This window comes from Centroberyx gerrardi, chromosome 19 (assembly GCF_048128805.1).
Source record: "Centroberyx gerrardi isolate f3 chromosome 19, fCenGer3.hap1.cur.20231027, whole genome shotgun sequence".
Classification (NCBI taxonomy): Eukaryota; Metazoa; Chordata; class Actinopteri; order Beryciformes; family Berycidae; genus Centroberyx; species Centroberyx gerrardi.
In genome coordinates this window covers 19,917,410-19,928,113 of record NC_136015.1, presented here as the reverse complement: position 1 = coordinate 19,928,113, position 10,704 = coordinate 19,917,410, and the positions used below count along the sequence as shown (strand labels likewise).

Sequence of the window (10,704 nt, the reverse complement as noted above, 5' to 3'; positions counted from 1 at the left end):
AACTCACATTTGGTCCCTGAAATTGAGCTAAAACATTCAAATGAGTAGTATGGTCTATGTGCAGACAGTCCAGTGGATAAAAAGGGCTTTCAGATGACTTTCCGAATAAGAACAACTCTTATGCTTTTCATTTTTGGGGAAAGGTTCTGGCAGGCGAATGAACAAACAATAGGATTAAATAGAAAATATCTTGTCAAATGACGGTATCAAAACACTCTGTAGCATTTTCAACATTTTCAAGTCCACAATCATCTTTCCATTCAGGCTGCTAACTCACTTCTGTGCAATATTGCCCTCTTGTGTGCCGAGCTGGTACTGAAGGTGAGTCGTGTCAATTACATAACTCACAGAAACACATGGCAATTCAATTACCTTTAGAGCTACAAAATCTCACAGCACGCACATTTAGGTCACAGATATGATATCATCATCTTTGTCACACCAAGTACAGTATTATGAACTTGTACCACAAGTCTGAGGGTGATTTGATACCCGTGCCACTGTGCAAATGTTTCTAAAACTGAACAAAATTCATCATATGACTAATTCTTGGCGATGATAACAATCAAACGAGAAAAAGATGACAAATAAAGCTAGGATGTGAGAGATACTTTGGCATTACAACCTAACACTTCCCACCCTGGGTCTGGTGCAGTATACAAGGGAAACGGTTTCACTGTTGGGAGGATTTATAGACCAATTAAATAGGTAGTGGGCGTTGAAAGTAAATATAATGGTAAGGTAAAAAGTCAGAGTACCTTGCTGTTCTTCAATACTAGGAGTGAAGAACTCAAACCGGTGTATCAGCAAGATATTTCCTGTGTAGCTTGTTAATACAGCAGATAAATCACATTCGTCATAATCCTGTACAGTATGCTTTACCAAATGCTATTGGTAATGTAGTCTTTTGAAACCAAAACCCTCTCCGAAACAAGATTATCAGTGTATATAATCACTGGTTCCTGTGTATAACAACTCTGTATACTGGATTCATACGGGAACACACCAGAATAGTATCATCGCACACTGTGCTAAAACAAGGCAGATCAATTTCAGTGCAATATGCAAAGTTAAACTTAAGGAACATGGGTTAAACAAAACGAGACTGGATTGGCAAAAAAAAACAACAACACAGGGAGCCATATAAAACGGCTATTTGAGCAGCAGAATGAGTCTGACCTTCTCCAGGGAGAGATGGCTTTCCTTGGGGAATTTACAGCAGTGCAGACAATGTTATTAACACTATGGCGGGCCAAGGAGGGATGGATCCAGCCTCATACAGTAAATCTGCACTAGCCAGGACTCGCAGACACAGTTTGTCTGAAAATATATCAGTTAACTCTCAAGCAGCAACACAAACAAGCAGACTGCGTCCCTTTTCACCGCAGTTAGTCCCAATACTCTTCCTCTGAACCTGAATATGGGAAACCTAACACTGATCTAATACTGACCAGACCTGAATGAAACTGCTCAAGGCAAATTCAACCAAGTGCACGCCCATTTTTTAAATGTTTGCAGTACTTAGGGCTTGTCCTCATGCCTTGGCTTTCCCCCTGTCTTATTTAACTCCGTGATCAGAGTTCTTATTGGCACACAATGATACAATATTTCAACAAGACAAACTGAACGTAGCACGGACGCTGGTTATCTCCTCCGTAACGCTCAACTGAGACGTCTACTGATTTCTCTACTCAGACCTCTTAGGCATACAGGGGGATTTCCAACATTTAGAAAGTGCAAATTTCAAAAGCTGCATCCTGCTATTGAGTAGGTCGGTGAAATAGCACTGCAGCCGTCGTCAAACCACTTAAGAAACAGGAATGGTTATGATAATCTGTAATCGAAAGTTGAGAAGACCTAGTTGGCGAGGCTGATCTTAACACTGAAAAAAGTTGCTGATGAACACTGCTGGGTTGCGACGCTCTCGACAAACCCTCACTGCTCAACTTCTGCTCTCACAGCGGCACCTAAAGTGCATTACGATCATCACGAGATCATCACAATTAATTACAGGTCGTCACTTTTTTGTTTTTGTGTTTTTTTTTGTTTTTTTTTTAAATGAGGTTTCCCCCCCCCCCCCCCACGAGTGCAACAGAAAGCCTTCAAGAGTCAGTGGAGACGGCCACAAAGGCATCCGGATGTCCCAGAGAGGGGCCGTTGGCACGAAGAACTGATGTAACTCTGGAGAACGCACCCAAAACAATGGCTTTCAGTCCAGGACGTGCCGCCGCTCGACAGAAGCTGAGGATGGTGCCGTCTCGTCCTGCTAGTGCTGCTGCTCTCCGACGCGAAGACGACCGGCCTGCATTGAGTTCCCTCTGAACCGCACTGAAGGGGCTCTTGTGATTGTGGCAGTAACAGAACAGAGACACTAGGGGGCTCTCTCTCTCTCTCTCTCTCTCTCTCCCTCTCTCTCTCTCTCTCTCTCTCTCTCTCTCCTGCCTTCAGCCCCAAACGTCCAGAGCTTTTCCATCCTCTCTCCTTTCCCTTCAAACCCTGGCCGTGCTTTTCGACGCTCTTTAACGTGAGCACCCGTAAAGTCTCTGATTGGCTCGATTCATTCCCTCTCTGTCTCCTCTTCCTCCTCTCCTCTCCTCTCCCTCTTCCTCTCCTCTCCCGGGTCTGCTGTCCTCCGATTGGTCTGTCCATGTGGCGCAACGCTCGCCTCACAGAGTGGCCAGGATGCGTGAGAAGGAGATGATGACGGAGAGGGTGGTCTGGCCCACGCCGAACACCAGGGCCTGCAGGGGGGCCATGTCCTTCCCCGCCACGCGGTACACCCCCGCCACCGCCGCGCCTGAGGGCGGAAAAAACACACACACACACACATCATAAGCATGAACACACACAGAGTAAATAGATGGGCGAGCGGGCAAACACGCCTGTCTGTCACGGCCTGTCACCATTACCGCAGACTGTGCGTTTATAACGAGGGGCACAAAGGACAAGCACATCCTTCCTCGTCTTTTCTGTCTCTCAGCGCGGCGGCCGCCGGCAGCCAAGTATCCCACACAAAAGCCAGTGACGTTTTCTGTGTGTGAATATTTACACAGACGGGCCGTTCAAAGATGGGCAGCATTCATCTGTGGCTCCACACAGCTAGTGGGGGTGTTATTGAATGTCTACCCACATACTGAGTTGACTCGCCACTCTTCCTATGAGAGTTTGTCACGCTTATCCTCACAATATGCCGTTTGGAGCGTCGCCATGGAAACAGACAGCAACAGAACATCGCAAGGAAACTTTTTTTTTTTTTTCTTTAAATCTCTATAATCTCGGGATCGAAAGAGAGCGGCCTTATTTTGGTTCAACACATACTAAATCAATTCTTGTACATACTAAATAAATTCCTGTACACACTAAATAAATTCTTGTAATTTGTGGTTTTTAAAGTCTTACATCCATAGATACATTTTTCACTTTTTTTTATTGATGGGGTAGGATGGGAGGGGGTCATGTGTTTTTGTCATGAATTTTATCATGTGTCTTTTCTGTTATATTATGCTGCTATGAGACAAATTCCTAACAAATAAGTTGGTATGGCAACAAAGTACTGAATCTTGAATCTTGAATCTAAAACTGAGAGATAAAGTTGCCTTTAAAATGTCGAAGCCTCACCTTTCTAACATAACATCACCTCTCCTTCACTTCTACTGGGCTCAGATTGTCATCTTGCTCTGCCCCGCTGCACAGAGAGTTTAAGCCAATCTAGTGTACACATGGGGTGGAGGGCGGCTGGGGAGGGGAGGAGAGGGGGGGGGTGCGCACAGTCAATAGCCGGCTCTCCCTGCTTGCTACACATTAATAATAAAGTGTCTTTCTATTTCGGGGCCGGCTTGCATCTGTGATTGAGAGTGATTCATTCAGTGTGCCCTCCAGAGCTGCTGTCCTACGCTCGGAGAGATTTAGGTCTATTTACACACCCTGCGACCACGCTCCAGCACTCTGCCTGGACCGAACCGAACACAATGCAACGCTCAAATTTATGCCTTGTGCATGGTGGAGTGAAGCCAGACAAATTGCTGTATACGTTCAGATTCAAAAAAACACAGAGTATAGACAGAAAGCAGGCAGCCAGCAACGCAGCGCTGTGTCCGGTGACAGACAGCGACAGACAGGTAGACATATACAGACATCGGAAATACAGACTGAGACTCACTGTGCTACATAAGCAAAAAGGGGATGTAGAAGAAGGAAACAGCAAGACCCTCTGTCTCTCCCTCTCTCTGTCGCTCTCTCTCTCTCTCTCTCTGTCTGTCTCCCTCTGTCACTCTCTCTCTCTCTCTGTCTCTCTCTCCCTCCCTCTGTCACTCTCTCTCCCTCCCTCTGTCACTCTCTCTTGCTCTCCCTCTGTCTTTCTCTCCCTGTCTCTCTCTCCCTCTTTCCCTTCTTCTCTCTCCCTCCCTCTCTCTCTCCCTCTGTCACTCTCTCTCTCTCTCTCCCTCTTTCCCTTCTTCTCTCTCCCTCCCTCTCTCTCTCCCTCTGTCACTCTCTCTCTCTCTCTCCCTCTTTCCCTTCTTCTCTCTCCCTCCCTCTCTCCCTCCCTCCCTCCCTCTGTCACTCTCTCTCTCTCTCTCTCTCCCTCTGTCACTCTTTCTCTGTCTCTCTCTCCCTCCCTGTCACTCCCTCTCGCTCTCCCTCTGTCACTCTCTCCCTCTTTCCCTTCTTCTCTCTCCCTCCCTCTCTCTCTCCCTCCCTCCCTCCCTCCCTCCCTCTGTCACTCTCTCTCTTCCTCTCTCTCTGTCTCTCTGTGTCAACTCCATTCTTCCTTCGGTTGACAGGAGTTGACACAGAAAGTCCCTCCATCCTCATCTCTCTCTCTCTCTCTCTCTCTCTCTCTCTCTCTCTCTCTCTCTCTAAGTCACCTCCTGTCTCTTTCTGGTTGAGCGGGTGTGAGCGCTGCGAGGTCAGTGTCTAAAAAAAAAAAAAAGAAGGATATAAAAAATAAATTAAAATAAAAAAAACGGGGGGAGTAACTGGACTTACTGGTGATGACCCCTCCGGACAGGGAGGCCAGGAAACCCACGCTGACCAGCACCAGGGTGATGAGGCGGCCCCTCTTGTGGCGCTGCAGCATGACTAACATGAGCAGCCCCACCGCCCCGTGGACAAAGAGCGAGGAGAAGAGACACCACAGGAACACCCAGTACCACATCTCTGACAGGGGAGAGAAAACACACCACAGACAGACAGACAGGAGAGAGAGGGGAGGGGGGGGGGGGTGATCAGATACGGCCCGAAGCAAGTACAGTCTGATAAAAAAAAAGGAAAAAAAGAAAAAGGGCTACAGGATGTCAATGTCTTCCAAGAATTTCTGACTGAACAGATGGGCGACTCGACAGCTCAGATTCAAAAGGCCCTGAGAGACTGTAAGCAGGATATTTACACTGCACACTGCTAGGAGGTTAGGCATAACTCTGGTTAAGATAAGACAGGATGAAAATGTATTGATCCCCAAGGATTAATGCAGAAGTGAAGAATAGGATAGTCAGGAATTAAAAAAAAAAGAAAATACACTGTTTTATTGATTAGAAAGAATTCCCTGCTATGTTGATCTAGGGCGATATGGTTGAAATCAATATCATGATAATCACAAGGACTTTTTCGATATCGATATATATCACAATATGGCTCACGTATGCAAAATCACACGTTAAATAATCAAATGAATGTTCATCCCATTGAACTGAATGGTAATATTAGCATGTGACCTCAAACAAAACTGAAATTTTTAAATAATATTCCTACCATACCTCATTCTTTAAATGCAATGTGCTTGTTATCATCAGTTTAGACAGCAGAATAGTCTGTCACGATATCACAACATCATCATATCATCACGATATTACTCCACTGAAAGACGATAAACGATAATACTGAATTATCGCCGCTGACAGATTCACTGATGCAGTTTTACAGATTTACAAATCACAGTCCTCGGCTCAGAAAGTAGAGCTAGCGGCTACAGATCGGGGCTGCACGCCTCTCTGCCAGGCGGGGAGGATTTCAATCTACAGCAGCCACAACCCAAGTTAGGGCTCATCAGGAAGGCAGCCGGGCGTGGTAATGGACCTGAGGTGAGATGTACAACACCGCTCAGAGCCAGACTTTAGCCTGAACTCGAGGCTGGAGCGACAGATTACAGCGGTGAATGGAATATCTTGTACGGAACAACACCTAACATGAGCGTTTTGTGGTGGTTTAAGGTGTTTAAAGGCATACAGTTGAAGCGTTAAGATAAACAATTTCACATTCTTGCACTGCTCTTTTGATTACCGCTGCAGAAACCCCAAAAAAAAAGCGTAAGTTGTTCAGTTAAACCCGAATCGCCAACAATCACCCAATTATGCAGCTATGGAGCTCCAACAAACACAACTGTTATCTCTGACAACACATATCATGCATCCCTACAGGCACAGACAGCCTTGCCTTAATAATTGATTTTGTGGCAAAAAACAAAACAAAACAGTACTAAACAGCTTTCCAGAGGAAGTAGGCTGGACCGAATCAGAGGTCAGCCTGCAGAGAGAGAGAGCCCTATTCAACTTCTCTCTCCTCCTCTTCGTCCTCCTCCTCATCCCTCTCTTCCCTCTTTTCGTGGGCCACCGGCTCTCACAGACGGGCTTTGCATAAAGAGCCAGGGCCTCATCACACTTGGCCAGAGAGGGGCCTCGCTTGGCCCCACTGGCACAGTAGGAGCAAGGAAAAGCCAGTTGGCCAGGAGATTATTCCAGAAGAAAAGAGATGGGACTGGGGGGGGGGGGGGGGGTGTAGAAGGATAGGAACGACCATGAACCGGTCCAAAGCGGTGGAATGTCACGCAAAAAGGACCGAGCCTGTTTTGTTTGGGCGCTGGGATATAAACAGGAAACGTGACATCGTTGTGTGATGGAAGTATCTGAAGCCCCGTTCTGAGCATTCGATTCCAAAGTATTTTCCGATGCAAACCTCGCCCGGAGGCAACTCTTTTTAGCATATCCGTTTAACCTTGTTGTTGCACAATCTACTGAGTGCCTACCTCCAGTATTGATCGGGCCGTCAGCTGTCAGGCCGGGCAGAGAGAGATGTGACAGCGCCGTAACACAACGGCTCTTTGTTCTGCCTGACTGGCCGCGACACACGGTGAGATCACACATGGCCCGAATCAAGGCCGCAGTGAAGCGCCCCATCCGTCTACCACTATCTTCCCATCACCGTCACCCGTCCGGCAGAGAGAGAGAGAGACGTCTGGGACGGGACAGGGACGGGGTGAGACAGAGAGAGAGAGAGAGAGAGAGAGAGAGAGAGAGAGAGAGAGAGGCATCCCAGCCAGCTCCATTAGGATTCCACACCGGGTCCGGGCTGCACAGGCATCTGTCGCCCAACTTAAGCCCGGACGGATTTACAGGACGCTCCACATAGGAACGAGCAGGGGCAGCGGAGGACATGTCCCACAAAACCCCACCTCAGTCGTATCCCATGACCGACACAAGTAACACCACACCCTGAAAGAAACCACTTACGGGACGGGTCCGAAATGAACACCCGGCGAGCGCCAAATGCCCGTAAAGTCTGTCTTTGCCGGATAAATCAATGAGAGTCAACTTTCTGACAGTCAGTTTTATTGAGTTCTTCATGAACTCAATGATGAATTACAAACTTGATCTATTGTACAAGAGAGTAATCAAGTTTTAAATGACCCTTGACCTTTTAAGTGTCTACACATGAAATAGCACTGAAAATGGGTCAGGTGCATAAATTCTTACATTTTTAGGTACATTTTTAAGCAATTTTTTGGTTTCTTTTTTTTTATGTTTACCAGATTTTGGCATGTGAACACAGCTGAAAAAAAGACTAGCATGCATGTGTGTCTTCCCACACCTTTAGATATATACAGTATATGTGTGTGTGTGTGTGTGGGTGGGTGTGAACCGGTGCGAACACAATCATAGCTCAGAAAGAGGACCATGGGTGAGAGATGTCTGTAGTTCAAGTGCTGTGTCATGTTCAGAGTTACAACCCAAACGCAGGCCCACAGTGAGAGCGCACCATTAATTTCTGCTAATCCCCTGCCACGGTCCCAAGTCTTTGTCAGCACGGCAGCTTTAGGGCTCGCGTGTCGACATGAAGCACAAAAAAAAAAAAACAGGAGAAGGGAATTATGTTTGCGGTCCCTTGATAAGAGGTCGGACAACCGCAGAGGCCGCTGCAGAACAGCAAACGGTCGAAAGCAAGCAAGGCCACAGAGTCCCGAAGCGGCGTACAGGAGAGGGAGAGAGCAGCAGGGTGCCGAGCTGATGAAGCTCTGAGTTCACCTCTCAGGGGGGAGATGGATGGATCTGTTCCCCCGGCATGGAGGAGAGAGAGAGAGAGAGAGAGAGAGGGAGAGAAGGGACATGGCTGGCTAGCAGTAATGCCACTGCTATTGTCTTGTAATAAACCTCCAAGAAAGAAAGACATTGTCCCGTGACAGGCGCTGCAAATCTGAGGTGAATCCTCTCAAAGTTATCACCTACAGCATGCTCCTTGTTTCCAATACAAGTGTGTGTGTGTGTGTGTGTGTGTGTGTGTGTGTGACGTGATATTCAAGTGAGGACTTGAAAGTGAAGCAAGCCTGAGACAAAGAGATGTCTGCTAAATCAACGGTATAGCAGTGAAATCCAGCAGACATCTGGACAAAGTTTGAGGATGCATGGTCTTTTAAATCTGCCTTTTGCACGCAAACAAAAAGTGCAAAAGCAGAAGATACATGTTGTGTACAGTAAAGTGTGTCCGACTGTGCAAACCATATAACACAAACATCTTGTTCTTGTGGTTTGCTGAGATACTGAACTTGAGGAAATGAGATGTGAAACTGCCGCTATAGTGCGAAACATTAACAGGAAATCCATTTGCTTAAGCAATCGCCCGGGTCCTGAAAGAAAAGGCCGCGGTTTGTCACATCTTAAAAAAACATGTACATCTGCTTCAATAGTCTGTATTGCTCTTGTTGTTGTTGTTCGAGGCTCACACGCTCTCCGCTGACCTTATCTAATATCTCAGGAGGTCGTTTTTCACCTGGTAGGTATAAACTATGAGGTTGAGGGGATCGGGTGGCAGCGTGGTGCGTCCTGCCAAACGTCTGGGTGTCAACTCCTCACCGCTTTCCCCCTCGCTGCTGCAAACTCTCCTTCCGCAAACTTCTACATGTGCATCTGCTTCCTGCTGAGTCAGCATCATTAACTACCTCTTGGGGTTTTTTTTTCCTCTTTTGCTTGATGTGTTTCTCAACACAGGATGTCAGCTCCCTCCGTCTCATAAAATGGCTCTGTGCCAGGCCGGCTATCATGCCCATATGTCCTGTCCGTCTCTGCTTTTTGCTCTTACTCATGTGTTTCTTCATCTTGTCTTCGTATGACACACCGGTTCCTGTTGTTCCTGTCCACACTGCCCCTTTTATTTCTATCTATCCTAATCCTTTCAGCATTTTCCAACCACTTAGTATCGACGGCCGGAAAATAATGGCATTGTTTTAACGCGATGGTGGCCAGAAATCTTGCTGTGTCAACTTCTTAATGAGAAGAAAAAATACAGCCAGCTTGTAGAGGAAACACCTTACCACACTGTTACCACACCTGCTGTCACTTGCTATAAATGCATCATTACAGTATATTCCAACGACATATTCACATTATAGAAGCACAGCAACGCAAGAAAACCACAAACCACCATGTATCTGATGAAGCCACGGCTGCACCTCCACATCACCATCCTCATCCTCACTATTTCTACCATCCCAGACCCAGACAGAAAGCCTGTCCCAGAGTTGAGGATGATGCCTCTAACTGCCCCTGATTACTCGACTGCAAGACAAAAGAAAAGGAGGAGGGGGGGGGGGGGGGGGCTGTCTGTGATGGGAACGGAGATGACAACACTTCATTTACTACACAGCCCAGGCGCATTCACGCAGCAGAAAGATTAATTAGCCGCATGTTGTGATGTTATTCATGTCGGCCGCTGACTCCGCACGCATGGACAGAGGAGCGGCATCACATTCCCCTGCGATTATTCACCGGCGGGGGGGTCTGAGGTGATACAGATGCCCCCTGTCCTCCTCTGTTCACTCGGCTTGTGTGCTGTGATAACATCTCGGGGTACTCGGTGGGTTTGTGGGTGTCATATGCCGGTTATTCTCCTTTAAAATGGACGCGCAGAGATGCCCACAGCGACCGTTACAGGCTATACAACTCTACAGTAGATGCTGATGACTTCTGCTGATAGGGTGAAACACATGAAAACAGTAACGTAGGATACCGGGAGCACCGAGCGGCGCCTATTTATTCTGCATACCTGTGAAGTGCTGCAGCGTCGTGCCTTGCACCCAAAGGCTCAGCACTTGCTGCACCGACAGATTAATAGAATAATCCCTGTTCGTGTTCATGTTTCTGCCGCCGCCGCTGCCGCTGCCGCCGCCGCCGCCGCCGCCCGGGTTCGCACCCCTCTTTATCAAATAGCTGTACGTGGCTTTAGACGAAGACATGGAGGAGACCGGGGTGGCATGTGAGGCGGCTTTCCCCCGGCGCGGCTCGCCTCTACCGGTGCCTCTGCTTCGGCTTGACGTCCGTCTCCGCTCCGGGAAGGGAAGGGCCGCCGGCTGGTCGGTTCATTCTCGGTGGTGTCGGCGGCTGTGTGGAGGCCATGATGGGGATGGCAGCGGGATCGCAGCGCGCACGGTCGTCCTACATC

General features: G+C 47.8%; 1 protein-coding gene across 1 annotated transcript; it reads right to left on the bottom strand.

Moving 5' to 3' along the window:
- Positions 1-2,104: 2,104 nt before the first annotated feature.
- On the bottom strand, positions 2,105-10,631 carry tmem170b (transmembrane protein 170B). The gene is made up of 3 exons (XM_071901398.2): positions 10,309-10,631; positions 4,987-5,157; positions 2,105-2,797 (listed from the first exon to the last, which is right to left on the bottom strand). The coding sequence occupies exons 1-3, from the start codon at positions 10,496-10,498 to the stop codon at positions 2,667-2,669; spliced, it is 492 nt and encodes a 163-aa protein (XP_071757499.1). The 5' UTR covers positions 10,499-10,631; the 3' UTR covers positions 2,105-2,666.
- Positions 10,632-10,704: the final 73 nt, after the last annotated feature.

What these genes read in the sequence shown, in the direction of transcription:
- tmem170b (XM_071901398.2), bottom strand. Translation starts at nt 10,498, where the DNA reads ATGTCTTCGTCTAAAGCCACGTACAGCTATTTGATAAAGAGGGGTGCG. An exon ending in GACGCTGCAGCACTTCACAG is followed by an intron (nt 5,158 to 10,308) that starts GTATGCAGAATA and finishes CTCCCCTGTCAG; the next exon opens with AGATGTGGTACTGGGTGTTC. An exon ending in GTCCGGAGGGGTCATCACCA is followed by an intron (nt 2,798 to 4,986) that starts GTAAGTCCAGTT and finishes TTCCGCCCTCAG; the next exon opens with GCGCGGCGGTGGCGGGGGTG.